The 20947-nt window shown below is 43.4% G+C and overlaps 1 protein-coding gene across 4 annotated transcripts in view; it reads left to right on the forward strand.

Moving 5' to 3' along the window:
* CIT (citron rho-interacting serine/threonine kinase) overlaps nt 1–20947 on the forward strand; it is a 154502-nt gene that overhangs the window by 117228 nt on the left and 16327 nt on the right. For 2 of the 4 annotated variants that reach the window (XM_023647047.2, XM_070275400.1), the window contains exons 27-41: nt 1510–1645; nt 3524–3628; nt 8698–8838; nt 9266–9373; nt 10972–11134; nt 11409–11573; nt 14193–14330; nt 14874–15054; nt 15727–15818; nt 16319–16423; nt 16665–16834; nt 17604–17648; nt 18091–18171; nt 18320–18455; nt 20085–20224. In XM_023647047.2, coding sequence (XP_023502815.2) covers nt 1510–1645; nt 3524–3628; nt 8698–8838; nt 9266–9373; nt 10972–11134; nt 11409–11573; nt 14193–14330; nt 14874–15054; nt 15727–15818; nt 16319–16423; nt 16665–16834; nt 17604–17648; nt 18091–18171; nt 18320–18455; nt 20085–20224 — 1906 coding nt within the window. The remainder of the gene's footprint in view (nt 1–1509; nt 1646–3523; nt 3629–8697; nt 8839–9265; nt 9374–10971; nt 11135–11408; nt 11574–14192; nt 14331–14873; nt 15055–15726; nt 15819–16318; nt 16424–16664; nt 16835–17603; nt 17649–18090; nt 18172–18319; nt 18456–20084; nt 20225–20947) is intronic. The other 2 variants (XM_070275401.1, XM_070275402.1) reach the window with 2 other exon arrangements.

The following is a 20947-nucleotide window of genomic DNA, read 5'->3' on the forward strand; positions in this document are numbered from 1 at the left end:
TAACTGAATCATGTCCATCCTTCATAACCTCACTAATGTCACCTTCTTCTGAAACTCACCTTCCTGTGATATTCTAAACTCCTTAAGCAAGATAAGCTATACATAGAAATATCTATCATTTAGTTGGACTCCAGCAGACTCATTTGGGCATTTCCCACATTTCCTTGGCCATGGTAGACTCATCAATGTGTTGGATGTTTAATCTATGCTAAGTCAGTTAAACTAGAAAAGATTAGAGGCAAAAGATGAGGACTCTTAAATTTCAAGAGAAACTAGTAGAAATGTTCCCTTTTCGGGCATCCTCTTGGGCAAGGTGTTTGCTGCTGTGAGGGGCTGCTGGTTTAAGACCTGCTCCTGCTGCCCTCTGAACTCTTGGGCTCCCTGAGTCCTCATGGTTTGTTTGGGTCTTTCACACAGACCCCCTCCTTCTGCCCTCAAGTCCAGCTCCTATCCTAGCTGTTTCTAGAGCCCTTCAGGGAAAATTTTAGGGATCAGAAGCTGGCTTTAGCATCAAGAGATACACAACCACACGTGGAAGGTAAAATTATGGGCTGTGCCTAGGAAGACATTTCATGTATAATTTCAAGGGCAACTGTGAAAGATCTTGGCTTTACCCCCTTTTTTTCCTGCTGTCTTGGTGTTATGTGGGATACTGAGATGAGTAAAATATAATTCTTAATTCTTGTCCTCAAGAGGCTAAGAGTCTAGTGGAGATAAACTGTGTATTCAGATATTTATTGTCTGAAACAGAGAGTTGGGTGTGCCAGGAGAGAAGTACATTTATGCTCTGGATACAGAGCAAGGAGAGGTTACTTCTGGGAGGGGAAATTAAGAAAGGTTTTATGAAGGACATGACCTTTGAGTTTGTCCTTCAAGGCTGAGTCAGATCGGGCTTTGTAGGGTAGGGAAGGACAGTGTTGCAAGCCCAGGTGTGGAAGTAGTAAAATGTAAGACCTAAATGGGTGAGAGGAAGTGATTTTTCTAGTTTGCTTCTAATTTTTCTAGTCTCTAACCTTATTTATGTACACATTCATCAGATTCAATTTTCAGTTTCCTGATGAGCACCCCGAACACTTAACTTACTGCATGTACTTTAAGGAGAAGAAATGTTTGCTCAAATGGCATCTCCCATGGTCCTCTGCACCCTGTAGTCCTTCAGTGGGACCTCATTTCCTTTCCACTCCCAAGGGAGGCTGTGACAGTCTTGACACATCCTCTTCAGCCCGGTTGTATTTGGAAAATTGCCTTTTCCCCTTCAGCCTTTCCAAGTGAGTACGCACGAGAACGTTACCTATGAAGAATATTTTTACCCAAGGCCTAAAGTGGGTCAAATCATCACTCAGTAAGCGGTCAGGAAGCAGGACGTAACTTGGAAGTAGGAGTCAGGGTTGGGCATCTATCCAGCCTGCAGCCAGTTTGGTTGCTTATCAGGATTAGAGATGGGCCAGCTTCCTTTCTCTGGGTCAGTGATGGTGGGGCTTCTGAAATGGGCCTGTGTTTTTCCATCAGGGCAAGAGCTGATCAGCGCATCACTGAGTCGCGCCAGGTGGTGGAGCTGGCAGTGAAGGAACACAAGGCCGAGATTCTCGCTCTGCAGCAGGCTCTCAAAGAACAGAAGCTGAAAGCTGAGAGCCTCTCTGACAAGGTCAGTGCCCATCCTTTCTGCCTTTCTGGAAAACATTTTCATTTCCATCTTTTGGAAGGCATGCTTGACACAAATTCAAATGCAATCCATGGTCAACGTATTTCATAAACATACGTTTACTCAGTCCAGTAGAGTCACATGGTTATGCTTTACTGTGGGATGTCCTTGGTAGATAATAGTGTGAGTTGGTGTGGTGGGTACTGGGGTCTCACAGTCGGTCAATGGCTTCTTAACATCCACCTCTCTGGGCCCCTGAAGTCCGAATTTTGATCTGCGTGCACAACTCTCGTTTTCTGGCACTTGATTTCTAGAAGGATTTATGGATTTAATGTTGAGTATCCTTGGGAAGTGCTTGGTGGCAAGGATTAATGCTAATTCCATTGCTACTGTAATAGGCAGCTCAGCCTCCCTGTGTTCCAAGTCCAGGGACATGATAGGGTCTGACGACAATGCTAGTCCTCAGTATTTCACACTGGAAATACGTGTGTTCTGTCCATGTAGCACTCCATATTATATTTACCAGGTGATGGACCACTGTTTTGGAGATTTAATCTAATAGTCTTGAAAGAGATTTAGAATAAGTGCTTCAATGTTATGGAAAACAAAAGTGAAGATTAGAGAAATTTTATGTATATACGTAGCCTCGCACATATACTCTTTTTCACACACAAACACACACGTAGAGTAATAATCTGAGTTTTGTATAACTCTGTTATTTCCTGATTATAAGAGTAATTATTTGGGGTCATTCTGGTGCTATGGAAACCACAGAAAAGTAAAGGAAAAAGTGACTGGTAATCTGTCACTACTGTTATATTGGTGAATTTATTTGTAGTTTTTTCTTTGCATAATATGTTTATGTGTACACACACACACAACACACATAAATATTTGTATAAATTTAGGTTCTTACTATATAAACAGCTTTATGTATTTTTTTTAAAAACATCATATAACTAGGGGCTTTTCCTGAGTTATTGAATATTTTTTGAAGATGTAGTTCTAAAAACATCAATTGCACGGAAGTACCTATTTTAATCATTCCACTTGTGTTGGAAACTTGAGCTTCTTTCAATTTTTTGCCATTATAAATAACAGTGTGATGAACATAAGTCTTTATAGACATCTGATTATTTTCTTACCAGAGTATCATAGAAATAAAATGATTGAATTCAAGGCTAGAACTTGCCACTCAGGAACGTTCCTGACTTCCTTGATACTGGCTTGCTATTTTTTTTTTTCATGAGGAAAATAAATATATTATTTGGAGATAAATAAACCCTTTTGTGTTCAACTTGAAGAATATTTTTTTCTATTTGACTGTTCTTAAAGTATTCTCTAGTCAAGTTCCACCCCTCCTTTAAGACTCTAGACATTCTCATACCATCTTTTCTTGATGACTGGTCATTCAAGATCAGTTTTTCTTCTCCGTATCTAAATTATCATGTGACAAAGCAGTCATTTTTTGTGTGTATGTCTAGTTATGGGCCACCCTCTGCTTGTGACTTCATGTAGGTTCCTTGAGAGAGCTCATCTATCCTTTCATCCCAAAAACCCCTGATAGAATCCTGTGCAAGTAGCAGGCATTCAGCATGATTCTTTAATTAAATCCAGCCAAAGCAATCATCCGCTTCAAACTTGTCACAGCTGTTTATATGACTCACCCCTTAGCAATAATTCCTACCTCATAGAATAACTTACATAAGGACTGTCTATGACATGGACTTTTGTGGTAAATTTTTAAAAAAACAATATTTATATTCTGACCGTTAGAACTTGATTATTCTTCACATGTGAAGGTTTGTGGATATTTCCAAAAGTTATTAGCATCTGACATTCCTAAATGTGGTATCATGGCCAATTTTTCCAAATGTCCAGCTCAACGACCTGGAGAAGAAACACGCCATGCTGGAAATGAATGCCCGAAGTTTACAACAGAAACTGGAGACCGAAAGAGAGCTCAAACAAAGGCTTCTGGAAGAGGTGAGTGAACGCACCTGCTAAATAGAGCCAGCTGGAATTTCGAAAGTGAAAATTTACGTTCAGGTAGTCAGATCCAAATTAGACGTTCAAATTTTGAAATTAGAATTTTCGAGGAAGAGTAAAGTGGTCACTTGATACTTTCTCGAAGGTATTTAACACATTAAAGAATGTGTCATGAAGACCGGAGGATCCCTGTCGTTTGTGTCCTCCCATATGGTGCTTAATAGAGTGAGAAGCACATAGTGAGTATGTGCCAAATGGAAGTTTATTAAATAGACGGGTGAATGAATATTAAGTTAAATTTTTCTTTAGAGTTAACATCCAAAGTATATTAAGTTTCAGGCTGATAGCACATCCATGCAAATTAGCTTTGTGCACAGGGCAGAGACTTGATCAGATTATGCTGACTACCAAATTTCATGAAGACGTTGAACATTCAGTTAATTCAGTTAAAAAAAAATTATGCCCTGCTTTTGAGACATAAAATGAAAAGCTCAAATGGATCTCCTAAACCCGTCCCTTATATTATTTCCTGTACCTTTTAACAGAATTCTGAAAATCTCCATTTAAATTGATGACTACTTCCCGCTCCCAACCAAAGCCCTGTCTGTTGAATCACTGATGATTCTGCTTTGTTCATTAGAATTGACCAACCAGGACAAACACACTTTATAAAGATATTTAATGAGAAGCTGGACTCCAGGAGTGTTCTCTTGGAGGGAGCCTGACAGTTCAGTTAACCAGATTACCTATTCTGGTTAACTGAGGGTTTACTGTATGATACCCATAACTCCCGAGGAACTCTGCTAGTAGAAATAATATTGCCATGTTATTAAGTTTGAAAAGTCTGGTGAAAATTTTACAGGTGAGTATGAAATGTTTTATGAAATGATACTTTAAAAAATAGGAGTGGGAGTTTGGGAAAGTTCTGGAGATGGATGGTAGTGATGGTTGCGCACCAGTGTGAATGTACTTAGTGCCCCTGAACTGTACACTTAAAAATGGTTAAAATGGTAAGTTTTATGTTATATATATTTTACCACAATAAAAAATTTTGAAAATCAAATTAATTATAGGTATACATGGATGGGAAGTTCACCAAAGGCAGCCCTAAGATCACTGTAATACAAATTTAAAAATCTACCTGGTGGTCAATGAGAGAATTATGGTCTTTGATGTGGAATGAATAGACAGCGTTCCCACTTTGGGCACTTGTTGGAAACAGAAAGAACAGAAATAATCAATGATCTCGCCTGTCCTATTTTCCTTCCGAGGAAGGAGAGTTGGCCCTGACAGCTCCATACTTTGGTCCAAGGTTACGTGGTGAGTCAGTGACAGTGCTCGGAATAGAATGCTGGCTTCAGTCCCCTCGTTCTCACTTCTACACTACGTGAGAACATTTCCAGTTTCTCAGTCTGTACCTCACAGATAGATTTTTGAGCACAGACATCTGGCTGACATTGAGTTTGAGGCAGATTTTGCTGACGGTTGAAACCACTGTGAAACAAAGAATGATCTTTATTGTCCAAAATATGTCTAGGATGCTTGGTTGTGGTGTGCACTTTATAAGCATGTGACCAAGGGCTTCACTCAGATATCCTCTTCATTAGGGACAGAGACTTGAAAATGAGTTCGGAATCAGAGTCTCAGGGTTAGAAAGAATTTTTTTATGTCATCTAGTCCAAATTCCCAGCACTTTTGCCACTGTTCCCTTTATCCCTGCCCCTAACAGACTTTACTAATGGCTCTTTCTCCCAAATCTTTCCTCGTGAGCCCGAGATGGCCTCAGAAGCTTTTGGATATGGCACTTTATAGCCACTATCGGTCCACTGGAAGTAACACCAGAGCTGAAAGTCCATTTGCTGATCCTGGTCAAATTAATCTTTTGTCCAAGGTAGAGAATCCCTTCTCCAGCACTCCTCATAGGCGAGCCTTGTTGAACCTCCACCTCAGTACTTACAGTGACTCTCACATTCCAACCCATTTTTCAACAACTCTGATTCTTAGGAAGTCCTTTTTTATTTTGGACTGAAGCCTGAGAATAATAACAACTAACATTTAATTAGCGCTTAATATGTGCAAAGTACCTTTCTGAGTACCTTACATGAATTAACTCATACAGTCCTGTGATGATTCCATAACTACTTTTATTTTATTTTATTTTATTTTTAAGATTTTATTTTTCCTTGTTCTCCCCAAGCCCCCCAGTACATAGTTGTGTACTTTTTTAGTTGTGGGTCCTTCTGGTTGTGGCATGTGGGATGCCACCTCAGCATGGCTTGATGAGCGATGCCATGTCCCTGCCCAGGATTTGAACTGGTAAAACCCTGGACCGCTGAAGCAGAGTGCGTGAACTTAACCACTAGGCCATGGGGCTGACCTCAATAACTACTTTTATTATCTCCGTGACAGTTGATTAGATATCTTACCTACTCTCCCACTCCAAATCATCTTCTCTTTTCTAAATGAAATATTTCAAGTTCCTCCAAGTTTGGCATGTTCTTTTCTGGTAGATTTATCTTTGCAAAGAGAGTTTCTAGAGGGCCATGTGGTCTGAACAGCATGGAATACAGTGGGATATCTCCATCTCCATTCTGGGCTCTGGAAACCTCTGCCAATGACCCAGGCTCTTTGGGTAGCTTTATCCCACTATTGATACCTGTTGACCTGTCAAGTCACCACCTACCCTTCTACAAGTGTTTGTTTTTTTAACATCTTTGTGTTCTGTATTTATTCAGTTGATGTTGGAGAAAATACCATCCCACTGAACTTTCTCTTGTTGGTTTTGATCCATCTTTCTAGCCACCAGGGTTGTTTGATGCTCTCATTCTGTCGTCTAGCTCCTTCATGCTTCCTCCCAGTCTCCTGTCACCCTTGTAAAATTGTTGGACAGGTCTAAGCACATAGCTAAAGCCCTCCTTTCAGTCTGACACCGACCCATGAATCACCTCCCTTTGCCTCTCTCTGGGAAGCAGGTAAATGGTTTTGAAAAACATTTCACTGAGCACAAATGTCACTCTTAGCTGTTTTTTTTTTGTTTTTTTTTTTTAAAGATTTTATTTTTTCCTTTTTCTCCCCGAAGCCCCCGGTACATAGTTGTATGTTCTTCGTTGTGGGTCTTTCTAGTTGTGGTATGTGGGACGCTGCCTCAGCGTGGCTTGATGAGTAGTGCCATGTCCGCGCCCAGGATTCGAACTGACGAAACACTGGGCCGCCTGCAGCGGAGCGCGCGAACTTAACCACTCAGCCACAGAGCCAGCCCCTTAGCTGTTTTTTTATTATAGTAAATAAGCAGCCTATTTCTTGGAAAGCTAATGGACAGTTGATGTATTTATTCTAGAAAAATATTTTGGGCCTGGCTGTCACCAAACAGATTCTTGTGCCCAGCACTTGTTTCTCTGCCTCCTGCCTAGCAATTAATGTGTCCTAAAATAGTGGGAAGAAACCAAAGAGGGTTATTTGTGGAAGAAATCACTTGTGCTGCAGGGGACTGATAGCTCCTTTTAAAGGTTATCTTAGCTGTTTTCCTTTTCTTTTTTTCCTGTATTTTAGGGGGTTCTGTGGTTTGATTCAGAAATTCCAGGTTGGCATATGGGCTGGGTGGTCTCTGGTTAGTAACAGTATCTCTTGCTTTATGGAGGATTGATAGGGGAGAGGCTGGTGGAGTAGGTTGGGATGGGAAAGGCAGATAAGAAGGTGAGAGGAGAGCAGCTGACCTGGTTGGAGGGAAGAAGGAAGGACAATGGAGATGGCACTAAAATTCATTGAGCACCAACTGTGTGCTGGGCACTGTGTGTAGGATGTCACTGGTGAGGGCAGGTATTATATCCTTTTTCAGAGGAAGAACCTGATGCCCCTAGAGGCAGTGTAAGCATCCCATGGTCATGTGGCTGATATGTGTTAAAGTCAGGATTTCAACCAGGGTTTCTAACGTTTCAAAGTCCAGGCTTATTCCACTACCCTGCAGTATGCCCCAAGCAGTGATCGCCCTCTGAAGAGGAAGGGCAGGTGAAGAGTAGAAAAGGAAAGAAAAATAAAACATAGACAGAGGGAAGTGAAGTAAGATGGAGAGGGTCAACACGAGGTCATCAGTTGCTCTCAGCTTGCTGGGGCCGGGAGCACTGAGCTTTGCCATGGCCTGTCGGAAAACTCCGGTGGTGATGTTTAGTGCTCTTCAGTAGCTCTCAGTCCTTAAGTCTGCAGAGGATCTAGGCCACCAGGGAAGAGAGGATTTGGGCCACTGCTAGCGTGGTTAAGACTGTAAACCAGGGGTTGGGTGAAATCAAGCAGTGTTTTGTCAGGATCTCTGCTCTCTCCTGCTTTGTAGACACAGAAGCATTTTAGGGAAAGAGAGCCATAAAAGCAGTCTCTTTATAACCTGCCCTATTTTCTGGTTGACTTCCATTATAAAAATTGGGGGAAGATTTCCAGCACAAAACTGTTTCCAGTATACTAAATTTAATTTTTTTTTCCTGGGTTTTACCAACACTCATACTGAATCTGGGATCTTCTGTTTCTTTCCTCCCCACGCTGTAAAAATATGTCCTACGATTGTGGCTATTTGCGTGCTTTTTGGGGTCCCTCACCCTGACGAGGAACTCTTTCAGTTAGAGATGACGTGATTCGCCTTGTGTATTCCATACTGTCCGTGCAAAGTGATTCTGCATAGTAACAGCTGAGATCTTAAAAACAAAAAATAAGGACAAATTGGAACTTAGTTGTCATGGCAGTAACTCTCACTGCCTTAGATGTTAACTCAGATGGCTCAGACTCTTAAGGACCAAAATTAACTGTCAACTCTGACCGGAAGGAAGACCCACCAGACTGGACTTCCTGTTACAGTGGACATCCTGTGACTTGCTGGCCATCTGAGATTTCTGTGCAAATTCTTTTTAACCATGCATGCATCGTTTTGGAATAAGGTGACAATTGGCAATTCTGGAATGAGATGGTTTCAAAAGCCGAACTTTTGGTGCCGTGCCTGAAATTAGTTTGGTAATTGCAACAGTGGGGGAACAAGATGTATTGTGTGTGGTACTGAGCCTTTCTCCGGCCTTTCTCCCCACTAGCAAGCCAAATTACAGCAGCAGATGGACCTGCAGAAGAATCATATTTTCCGGCTGACTCAAGGGCTGCAAGAAGCTCTAGATCGAGCTGATCTGCTGAAGACAGAAAGGAGTGATCTGGAATATCAGCTGGAAAACATTCAGGTGAGAACCGGCCGAGGGAATTTCCTTAAAAATTGTCTGCAGAGGCGAAGCATGATGGCTCAAAGTCATCTGGGGAAACCGTCAGTGTCTTTGTGTTGTGCACTGTTGTGTATTTTCTCCAATATTTCATTACAAAAATTTGCAAACATTCAGAGAAGTTGGAAAACTGCTCTAATGATCACTCCCTAGATTCTAATATTAATCATTTGCTGGTTTTACTTTTTCACATATCTATCCATCCATCCTCCCTCTTTGTGTTTTGGCACTAAGATGAGGACTAAGTGAACAAATATTGACCCAGTGCATTGGCATTGAATTTTCCTATGCTGGCATCCTAATGACTTTCTTTTTTATTTTCTTAAAGTACTAAATTTAAAAGTATCCTTCTTTCTGGGTCTGAGGTTATTCTTGTTTTCCTGAATTTTAGGTTCTGTATTCTCATGAAAAGGTGAAAATGGAAGGCACTATTTCTCAGCAAACCAAACTCATTGATTTTCTGCAAGCCAAAATGGACCAACCTGCTAAAAAGAAAAAGGTGGGTCAAAGTGTTGGAAAAGTGGCGAGTTGACAGTTTGGCTTGATCCTCAGTTTCAGTGTACACCACGGTTGATAGAGCATCTTAGGAACATTGAAGAGAACAAAATGCACAAAATGTTTTATTTTGGGTTGAAAAATAGGTTTTGAGATAATCAGAATAGCTGTTAAAGAGAGGGTATCATTATAAAGTCTGTAACAAGCTACTTTCTGTCCATGGCCTTTAAAATTGTGGTGCCTGTCTCTGTTAAGGGAGTGATTTTTTTCCCTAAGCAGCTGGGGCGGGGGTGGTATGCGGAGAGAAAGGTTTGTACATAGGTCGGGGCACAGGACTCCAGAGGGAGTAGCAGGTCACATGTGTGGGACTCTAGAGAGAGAAGGATTCTCAGGTCATCTGTGTGGGACTCTAGAAAAGGTTAGAACTTGTCTGGTCCAGTCCTTTTGGTTGGCTCACAAAGAGACTGGGACCCAGATTGTCGAAATGCCCGTCTAAAGTGCCTGATTGGATAGCTGTACCTTCCATGGAGTACTGCTCCATCCCTTTAAAATTGTAACAGACAACATATTAAAAACTATGGCCAAAAAACCCGCAAAACCTATGGAGAGGGTTATATGTATCTGCCCGCGTGCATGGGGAGATTTTTAGTAAGTCCAAAACATGCTTCCCTAAACCGCTGAAGCCCTCCTCCTAGGTTTGGCCAAGTGTTCTCCATTCCAAAGGGCCTCTAAGGAGCTCGCGTTTCCTTCTAAAGGCATTTGTACCCCAGAGTCGCAGAGGCAGCGGTTTTGCAGGAAAGGCCTGCGATGCCTTTGGAGGAATACTGAGGAGTGGACTGAGGTGGGCCCTCGGTCCCAGTGGATCCTGATGCTGTCTCTACTGTAAGGAGATGAGAGCAGCCTGCTACTCAGGGTGGCTGCAGGGGAAGGATTTTCTTGTGTGTCATGTGCCTGTCTGTGCTTGCAATGCCTATGAGATTTAATCTTTTTTGTTTTAGCAGTGGACTGTTATCTGATTATGTCACTTGATGTAGTTAGGGTGTTGCCATTTCTTTTTTCATTGTTAATTTTTTTTCAGTTGTATTCTTCTATGTTTTTCTTTTTTCTTCACGTACAGTACATGTTCCATTTGCATTTTTTTGAGTAAGCCCCTCGTTTTGACATCCTTTTAGTATTCGATTTTTTTGCTTCCTTTTTTAAAAGCACTCATCCCTGTGTCTTGTAACTAAGCATCATGAGACAAATTCAAGGCAAGAGTGATTTCTGAACCACCTCTCCTGACTCCATCCTCCACTTCCATTTTTTGAGGGTAAAGACTCAGGAAATGGCTCTCCTTGGAAATGCTAAAGGAAGAGGTGGTGGCAATTCAAGCAGCTTTAAGCCTCTTGGTGAAAACTCTGCACCCCTCTTTTTTCCAGCCGGCTGGAATGGGCTGTGGCTCAGTCTCCCCTTTTCCCCCTTCGCATGCCATTTTTACTAAATCTGCTTACAGTGAGTATGCTCCCGGCTTTCGTGGTTTGCTCCTCCCAAGTCAGAGCTCCTTTAGCTAGCTTAAAGTGCCAGTTTCCAGGAGTTAGGAGATATCTCTGTTTCCATTGCTAGGGTTTATTTAGTCGACGGAAAGAGGACCCTGCTTTGCCCACACAGGTTCCTCTGCAGTACAATGAGCTGAAGGTGGCCCTGGAGAAGGAGAAAGCTCGCTGTGCAGAGCTGGAGGAAGCCCTTCAGAAGACCCGCATTGAGCTCCGGTCCGCCCGGGAGGAAGGTAGGGGCGCTCACTACGCAAAGTGCTGTGGAAAGGCGGAGGACCGATCTCAAGGAGATTGGCCCTAGTTCAGCATCTGTGTTTATGGCCCATACGCCTTCAGTCCAGACAGCCCAAGTCCGAAAAGTTCTCGGCATCCTTGGTGTTGCCGATATGGCACAAAATGTGTCCTTTTGGTCTCGGGTCCATGAAAGACAGCCCAGGGGCAGTCCACTTGGTTGGGTCCTCCTGGTGACCCAGCTAACCAAAAGACGTTGGACTGGTCTCTCTCCAGCTGCCCACCGGAAAGCCACAGACCACCCGCACCCATCTACGCCAGCCACTGCGAGGCAGCAGATCGCCATGTCCGCCATCGTGCGGTCACCCGAGCACCAGCCCAGTGCCATGAGCCTGCTCGCCCCGCCTTCCAGCCGCAGAAAGGAGTCTTCAACTCCAGAGGGTACGTTCTCAAGGGGCCACTGGAGTTTTGTTGAAATTTTTTACAATGCAGACGTATGATAAAAATGACAAGTAATAAAACTAGGCGATAGTGAGTAAGAAGTAGGTCTTCTCTCCACCCCATCCCACTTCCCTTACTCAGAGTCAACCATTATGTTCTTCAGGCACTAGTTCATGTATGTAACCACGTATTGTTCATGTATCTTATGTGTGTATATTTAAAGAGTATGAGAAAATGAGCGTATTTTTCTCAGCCCTTTTTTCTTTTATAATTATCATAGCACACTGTGTTATACTCTGCAAAACACCTTTCTTCTTTTAGTTAAAACATTATCTTAGAGGGTTTCTTATTAACACATGGATCAACGTCAACCTTTTAAAGGGCTGCATAATATTCCATGGTGCGGGTGTATGATTCATGTGTTAAACAGACCCTTGTTGATGAGCATTTAGGTTATTTCCAATTCCTTGTTCCCACAGACACCCTGTAGTGAACATCCTGTACTTCTGTGGGCATTATGGCTATAGGATAAGTTCATGGGAAATGAATTGTTGGGTTAAAGATTACATGCATTTTGAGTATTGGTAGTTTGTGACAATTTATATTCCTACCAACCGTGTGAGTTTTCTTTGTGGTCTCAAAAGTACTCTATCTACCTAGAGATGGAAAGGACCTGAAAAAAAGGGCCAGGGAAGGTGGTTTGGAAAGTCTTAGGGAACGTGGAGTAGAGCTGTGGGTCAGCATCATGGTGTCAAACCTCTTTAGTTGTAAATCTTGATGGCATTTTATTGTTGTTTTTTCTTCAATGAGGATGTCATCTTGTTTCCTATGTTTACACAACACTTTGAATCAAAGAGCTGTACTCTTAAAGTCATCAAAGTGGTGATGGTAACACGGAGGCCCTGGTGTCCACCGACAAAGCTGCACAGAGCAGCTACCTGAGTCGTTCCTAATACTCCAAGCTCCTGCTTTGGGTGTGTTGCATATTCACAGTTTCAAAGTGCATGCGTGTTATTTATTCCTCGCAACTGTCTGATCAAGGAAGGGGGACGATGTTATATGGAGAACTCACTTTGGATTCAGAAATTGGGATCCTGAGCTTTTCTCTCTGTTTGAAGCTGCCTTTAACTAGTTCCAGGTCACTGTTGAGAGGGGGGCCCATTAAATAGAAAAAAAATCAATCTTGTTAATTTTAACAGCCTGGAATATAAATGTAAGAATCAGTTCTTTGAGGCTTAAAAGTTGGGTTTTTAACAAAAGGAGGTTTTTCATGAAAGAACTGGACATGAAGGGAAAATTCTTCAGTAAGTTTATATATTTAATAATTGGAAATTCTGATTCATAATAGTGATTTTTAAACTGAACTCTGAAAAGCTCTAGATATATGATTTCATCTGGAAGACAAAGCTTCTATGCCTAAAATATTTACAAACATTTGACTTAAAAGCATATGTTTCTTTATGCCCACAAACATCTATGCTCTCATATAGCCAATCTCCTACCAGTAATATGTTCTTTAAAAAACCCTCATTCCTAATAACTGGATAATGGAGATTTTAAGTTAATTCATGTAAATCTAGATGCATCTGTTAGTGTTAAAATAGTTTCACAATCTGTAACTAACCTGCTCTAATGGTTTTTTTAACAGCCTATTGAGATAAATTGACATACCATACAATTCACTCATTTGGAAAGTTCACAAGGTTGTGCCACCATCACATTCTAATTTTTGAACATCTTTGGCCCCACTTTTCCCCCCCTAACAAAAACTGTATATCCGTTAGCAGTCACTTCCCATTTTTCCCTCCACCCAACCTCTGGAAACCACTAATTCACTATCTCTGTGGATTTGCCATTCTGGTTGTTTCGTATCTCATACCGTATGTGGCCTTTTGTGTCTGGCTGCTTTCACTGAGCATCATGTTTTTGATATGCATCCCTGTCGCAGCATGTATCAATACTTCATTTTTTTATGGCTGAATAATATTCTATGGTATGGATAGCTCATCGTGTTTATCTGTTAATCCATTGATGGACGTTTGGGTTGTCTCCATCTTTTGGCTATCATAAATAATGCTGCTAAAAATATTTGTGTACCAATTTTAGTGGTTACATATGTTTCCAATTCTATTGGGTATATACCTAGGAGTAGAATTGCTGGGTCATTTGGTAGTCCTATGTTTAACTTTATGAGGGACTTCCAAAGTGACTGCACCATTTTATATTCCCACCAGCAATGTATAAGAATTCCGGTTTCTCCACGTCCCCACCAACACTTATTGTCCACATTATTGATTCTAGATGACCTAGTGAGCACCAACTGGCATCTCATTGTGGTTTTGATTTGCATTTCCCTAATGACTCATGATGTTGAGCATCTTTTCATGTACTCGTTGGCCGTTTATCTTCTTTGGAGAGATTTCTATTCAAATCCTTTGTCCATCTTTTAATTGAGTTGTCTTTTTATTATTGCATTGTAAGAGTTCTTTATAGATTCTGTAAGTTCCTTGTCAGAGAGATGATTTGCAAATGTTTATCTCATTCTGTGGGTTATCTTTTCACCTTCTGGATGGTGTCGTTTATAGCACTCTAATGATTTTTTTAAAAATTTTCCTCCAGAATTCAGTCGGCGTCTTAAGGAGCGCATGCACCACAATATTCCTCACCGATTTAATGTAGGACTGAACATGCGAGCCACAAAGTGTGCTGTGTGTCTGGATACTGTGCACTTTGGACGCCAGGCATCCAAATGTCTCGGTAAGAGCAGCAGCTGTGCTTGGCGGCAGCACCTGTGCGTCTCCACCTAAAAAAATCTATCTCGTGGAGGTGGTTTTTTTTGTTCTTTTTAGATTCCTCATCATACAGTGCATTCATTTTCAAGCTTTTAGTTTCGGTGGGAGGACGCCCTTTTTCCCCTGAAAGAGGAGTGAGTTTATAAATGTTTTCAGCTCCTGTCTCCAACCCCCTGTGTGAAATACCTTCGGCTTTGTTAATTTCCAGCCCCTCTTCATCAGGCTGGTCTCTCCCTACCTTTAGGCTGTGTGCTGGCTCCGAGTGAAATGTGCAAATATGTCCTTTACGCCTTTTTTTGTGGCAGCCTGGGAGAAGCCAGGAAAATTGGGTCCAGGGAGCTTGGCTCTTGTTTCCTCTCTCTAGAGGGGCCTGGCTCCTGGGAAAGCTTAGGGATTACCTGGATGATGGGGTGAGAGTGACGGCCCGGCAGGGGGTTGGCTGGCAGAGGAAGGGAATGGTCCAGGATCCGCCAAGCGTGTTTTCAGGTGGTTCATTGCTTCTCCCTAGAATGTCAGGTGATGTGTCATCCCAAGTGCTCCACGTGCTTGCCAGCCACTTGTGGCCTGCCAGCCGAATATGCCACGCATTTCACTGAGGCCTTCTGCCGTGACAAAATGAACTCCCCGGGTCTGCAGACCAAGGAGCCCAGCAGCAGCTTGCACCTGGAAGGGTGGATGAAGGTTCCCAGGTACTGTTGCAGCGTGGCTTGCCCTGGGGCGGGTGCTGGTGAATGGTGGCAGAATGTCACCCCAAAATATGCCACTTTGCGTTAAAAATTATTTTGAGCTAAAGGCACTTGAAAAACAGCAGGTGCAAGAAGGACACTCTGACCTCCACCTTTCTCTTCTTGAAAGTAGGAGATAAAACTCTCAGCTAAAAGCTGCTCTCTCTATACCAAGAGGAAAGAAACATTCTTATCACCAGAGACAGGAGTCAAGACCGGCCGAGAGAAATCTGTGCCAACAGACCTTGTTAAAGAAACTCTTATCTTCCTTGGGCCCTCTTGGACATTTTAGTCACTTTTTCACAACTGCTACTCTTTGTTCAACGTGGTACACAAACACCCGAGCCTGTCGGCTCCTTGGGTCTTTATTTTCTTTGGAGACTCCCATGTCCATGTAAAATAAAATTTGTGTGCTTTTCTCCTGTTCATCTCCCTTAGATCAGTTGAATTCCTAGGCCAGCCCCAGAACCTAGAAGAGTAGAAGGCAGTTTTTCCTCCCTCCCCTGGCACTTGCATTCCTGATGTTTCCTAGGGAAGTGTCTTTTCTAGAGAAGATTCCCTCCCATGCCCACCCCTTCCTCCCGCCTGATTCTTCTGAGTTCAAACATTTCTTCATTCCCATCTCTGTTTTCCCAGGAATAACAAACGAGGACAGCAAGGCTGGGACAGGAAGTACATCGTCCTGGAGGGATCCAAAGTCCTCATTTATGACAACGAAGCCAGAGAAGGTAAATTAATGATTCAGGGGGAATTTCATTGCACGTGGTTGACCCAGGTCTCCCAGTGTCGGCGTGAAGGCTTTGTTTTTTGGACTGCGTTGCGAGCCTTCTACGATTTTCCATTTTTGAAAACTAAAACCCAAATGACTTGGCTAAAGGTTATTGGTACGATACTCACGTCTATAGGTCTCCCCTCTGAAGAACCTGCAGGGTGCTGCCCTGAAGATTCTACCTGCTAATACACCTTCAGAGAACTTCTGCCTCAGTCAACTAGCCCATAAATCCGCATCGTCATCAGAAAGTTGACTGTGCTACTCATCTGACACACTTTATTTTTTTTATCTTCCCTCTCCGCCTTCTCTGCACACCTTTTTCCTCCTCCTTTGTTCTCGTGCGCCTCTTTCCATGCATACTGTCTCTCTCTCGCCCCCTCTCTCTCTTCCTCTCTTCTCCCCTTTTCTTGGTCCTGTTCTTTTGTTTTTCTTTCTGCGCTTCCTCTTTGCACCAAGCTGGACAGAGGCCGGTGGAAGAATTTGAGCTGTGCCTTCCCGATGGGGACGTATCTATTCATGGCGCCGTCGGTGCTTCTGAACTTGCAAATACAGCCAAAGCAGGTGAGGAGAAGCGGGAGAGCCCCACTCTGCAGGTGGGCGGGGCTTGACAAATCAGCAAGGGCGGGAGGGGGCACAGGGGTGACTGGCCTGCAAAGGAGGCCCAACCTCCTCAGCTCCTCCATCTTAGTGGTAACTAGGACTCATGTGGCTTGGCACTCTCTCTGCTATCTCAGGGCCATCCCTCCCAGTGGGAGCTGGGGGAACCCAAACCCAACCCTGTGCTCTCTGTCGAATCTCCTAGATGTCCCATACATCCTGAAGATGGAATCTCACCCTCATACCACCTGCTGGCCCGGGAGAACCCTCTACTTGCTAGCTCCCAGCTTCCCCGACAAACAGCGCTGGGTCACCGCCTTAGAATCAGTTGTCGCAGGTGGGAGAGTGTCTAGGGAAAAAGCAGAAGCTGATGCTGTGAGTATGAAAACGGGCAGAGGCGCTCATCTTTGTAAAGGGGGCTGACTTGGTGGGACTCCCATGGGCTGCCGTGATTTTCCTCAGGCTCCCTCTCTGAGGGCTGATGGCTGGAGACTGTCATGATTGGGACTTTTGTGGTGATAGAGATACAGGCTCTGAGGTGACTTGTCTGGCATCACGGGTCCTCCCCTCAGAGCCCTTTAGAATGGGGGAGTCAGCACCGGTAGCCAACTCTTGGGGTGTGACAGATCTTGATTATGGCAACACAGCAGCAAACGTACTTATAAGGAAATCCTCTCTTGTTTACTCTGTTGAGTTTATTTGGTTTGAAGGCTTGAGTTACAAGCATTTTGGCCACAAAGCAGCACAAAAGGCTGCCGACAGCCATGTCTACTTCAGAAAGGCTTTTCATAACCTTCTCAATTGCTTCCACACGATTTGCTGTTCCGTAGGCAGGTTTGAAATCCTACTCATCCTTAAGATGTTAGAAACGTGGGTGCCTTGATTGGCATCACCCCTCCTAGAACGTTCCAGGATACAAACAGCACTCATCGCTCCTTGGCGTTTCCTCCACCAAAGACGAAACAGCTCTTTTCAGACACTTAGCTCCTAATCAACACTTTAAGTGTTCGCACTCAGAAAATCCTGAACCGTGGGGCCCTCCTGAGAGGAGCTCTGCTCACTGGGTAGACTTGTTTTGATGACCTGTTTCGTTGTTACCCGTGTGAGCCTGTTACTGAAATCCATATTTGTATGTGTACAATAGGGCTGCGACTGTATTTTCTCCGAGCTTCTGCCTGCTTGGGTTCAGGTAAAGAGATTCACAGGCTGGTGGTTGTGCTGACACCGTGCTTTGCACTTTTGCTGCAGCCTGGAGGGACAGGAGCCTTCCACGTGGCTTATTAACTCTTTGCAGGTGACATCTCTTTAGCTTCAGCTTATTTCCTACCACAGAACGGCTCTCTACGTCTGCGACACTCATTTCTTCCTGAGTCCAAGCCGTGTTATAACTCCGATGCTAATTAACACCCACCCCCGAGTTACCAATAACATTCACGTCTTGCCTTTTGAGCTCAAATCAAAAGATGGGGCGAGCCAAGAGCAGATGTGTGTTTCTGAGTGTTTTTAGGAGTGACTTGTCTTTCTTCCTGGCATTAAACTTCTCTCGGTTCTTGCTTGTGTCTCTCTGGATGGGTTTGCCATGGACAGTTCAATCTTACCATGTCCTCTTTTTTTCTTTCACATATGCAAAGAAATTGCTTGGAAACTCCCTGCTGAAACTGGAAGGTGATGACCGTCTGGACATGAACTGCACACTGCCCTTCAGCGACCAGGTTAGGGTGTTTTTGGACACTTGGCTGGTGTCTGGCTAGCGCCACAAGCAGTCAAGAAAGGGCTGTGTCGGCTTCGCGGCTTATTTTTGGGGGTTGTTATGGTGATGTGGTTCTGCTTACATTCCGTTTGGGACTTCTGCCCTTGCAGGTGGTGTTGGTGGGCACCGAGGAAGGGCTCTATGCACTGAATGTCTTGAAAAACTCCCTCACGCATGTGCCAGGAATTGGAGCGGTCTTCCAAATTTACATCATCAAGGACCTGGAGAAGCTACTCATGATAGCAGGTGGGAGGCCAAAGACACAGCACTTTCTGTTCACTTTCAAGGGAAAGTATTTGAAAGCCAAATATCGTGCTTGTGAAACACAAAGGCAGGCCCTCCTGGTGGCAAGTTGGAGCAGAAGCTTTCCTCGGTGTCCCTGCTGGTGCCCGAGCTGATGGCTCTCTGCTCAGACTCAGTTCCCTTGGTGTCCAGTGTAGTGCAGGCTGACACCCCAAAGAACATCTCACCATCACGCCAAGTCAAGAGTAGTGAGCCTCAGAGACTCATAAACGTCAGACCCTTTGTCTTCATCACCTCGATACCTCCGTGAGCCGTGACCTCTGAGAGCTTGCCTGCTCTGTTCCTGTGTTGTCTCTTATTTCTGTGACGTCTCAGAGACTCTTCGTCTAAAGTCACCACTGTTAACATTTTGCCACATTTTTTCTCTTTCTCTTCCTATATACACACAGACATTAACTTTTTTGAACTATTCGAGAGTCATTTGTAGCTATAACCCCAAGTTCTGAAGCATATCACTTAAGAACAGGACATTCTCTCATATAACCATGGCAAAAATTTTTTTGTCTCTTTATTGGTGGTACTAGTTTTTTTTTTAAAGGAAAAACAATAATTTATTGGCTCAGTGTTTGAAACCTCCACAGTTAGGTCTTGTTTCAGACACAGCCGGATGCATCCAGGGGCTGAAATAGTATGGTCAGGAACTGGCTTTTCATGGTCTCTCAGCTCTTTTCTTCAGCTTCTTGCTTTGATGGTTTGTTTCTTTCTTTCTTCTTGCTTTCCTTCTTTATTCTTTAGAGCGGTTTTAGGTTCACAGTAAAATTAAGCAGAAAGTGCAGAGTTTCCATATACCCTCTGCCCCCACACATGCACAGCCTTCCCACTCTCTCCATCCCCCACCAAAGTGGGACATTTGTTACAATTGATGAACCTACATTGACACGTCATCATCACCCAAAGTCCACAGTTAACATGAGGGTTCACTCTTGGTGTTGTCCGTTCTGTGGGTTTGGACCAATAGGTAATGGCATGTATCCACCTTTATAGCATCACACGGAATAGTTTCACACGGTGCAGTTTTTGAATTCAGAGAATTTAACCCTTGCTGTGATACAATATTCTGATGTACTGCCCATAGTCAGGTTTACCTGTGGCTCCAGTAATGTCCTTCAGAGTATTTTTTCCTGATTCACGATCCAGTCCAGGATCGTGCATTGCATTTAGTCATGTCTTGTTAGTCTCCTTTCATCTGGAATGAATCTTCAGCCTTTCTTTTGTCTTCCGTGACATCCACATGTTGGAATAGTCCAAGGCTTTTGTTTTATAAGATGGCCCCTTGTTGCCTAACACATTCTGTCTTTACTTTGGTGGGGAGCATGTTTGACAGTACAGTTCACGTTCTCTGATGTTACCTCTGCAGAATTTTTTTCCTTCCATGCTCTTGACTAAGACGGCAAATGTTTTCATTTTAGATCCAAAAGTTGGACCTAAACTGTATTTACAGGAATCTATGGGAAACTCAGTCCATCTGCGTGGCCTTGCTGGCTTTTATTTGTGACTAGAGCTAGAACTGCCGTCCCGTGTGTTTGCTTCCCGGCCTCCCACTGACTGAGAAGCTGTTCCTTTTCCTCTCAGGGGAAGAGCGGGCCCTGTGTCTTGTTGACGTGAAGAAGGTGAAGCAGTCTCTGGCACAGTCGCACCTTCCCGCCCAGCCCGACATCTCGCCCAACATCTTCGAAGCTGTCAAAGGCTGCCACTTGTTCGCTGCTGGCAAGGTAAGCTCTCCTCGGGGCTCAGCTGGCGGAATGTTCTTGACATCAGCACTGCCCCTCTTTCTATAGGGCTTATTAATTTGGCCTTGGAAATTGTATGACCTCAAACTGGGTTAAATTTCTCTGGCTTCCTTTAGGCACATGAAATAATTTGTGCAGCCATGAAACTTGCACAGGCTGTGAATCTAAAGGAAGTGTCAGAGAGAAAAATCAGAATAAAATTAACAAAACTAAAAGGATGATCCAGAGTTAGAAAAAAAGAAAGTGTGTGTGTTTGTGTGAGTGATGGAGCCTTTTTACAAAATTTTATTTTATTGAGGTCACATTGGTTTATAACATTATATAAATTTCAGGTGTACATCATTATATTTCCACTTCTGTATAGACTACATCATGTTCATCACCAAAAGTCTAGTTTCCATCCATCAGCATACACACGCCCCTTTCCCCCTTTTGCCTTCCCTCCACTTCTTCTGCCTGGTAATCACCAGTCGTTCTCCATATCTATGTGTGTGTTTTTTTATCTTCCACATATGAGTAAAATCATACAGTATTTGTCTTTCTCCATCTGACTTATTTCACTTAGTAATACCCTCAAGGTCCATCCATGATGTTGCAAATGGGATGATTTTGTCTTTTTTTATGGCTGAGTAGTATTCCACTGTATCTATACCACATCTTCTTTATCTATTCATCTGTTGATGGGCATGTAGGTGCTTCCGAGTC

The sequence above is a fragment of the Equus caballus genome, chromosome 8 (genome assembly GCF_041296265.1).
Source record: "Equus caballus isolate H_3958 breed thoroughbred chromosome 8, TB-T2T, whole genome shotgun sequence".
Lineage (NCBI taxonomy): Eukaryota > Metazoa > Chordata > Mammalia > Perissodactyla > Equidae > Equus > Equus caballus.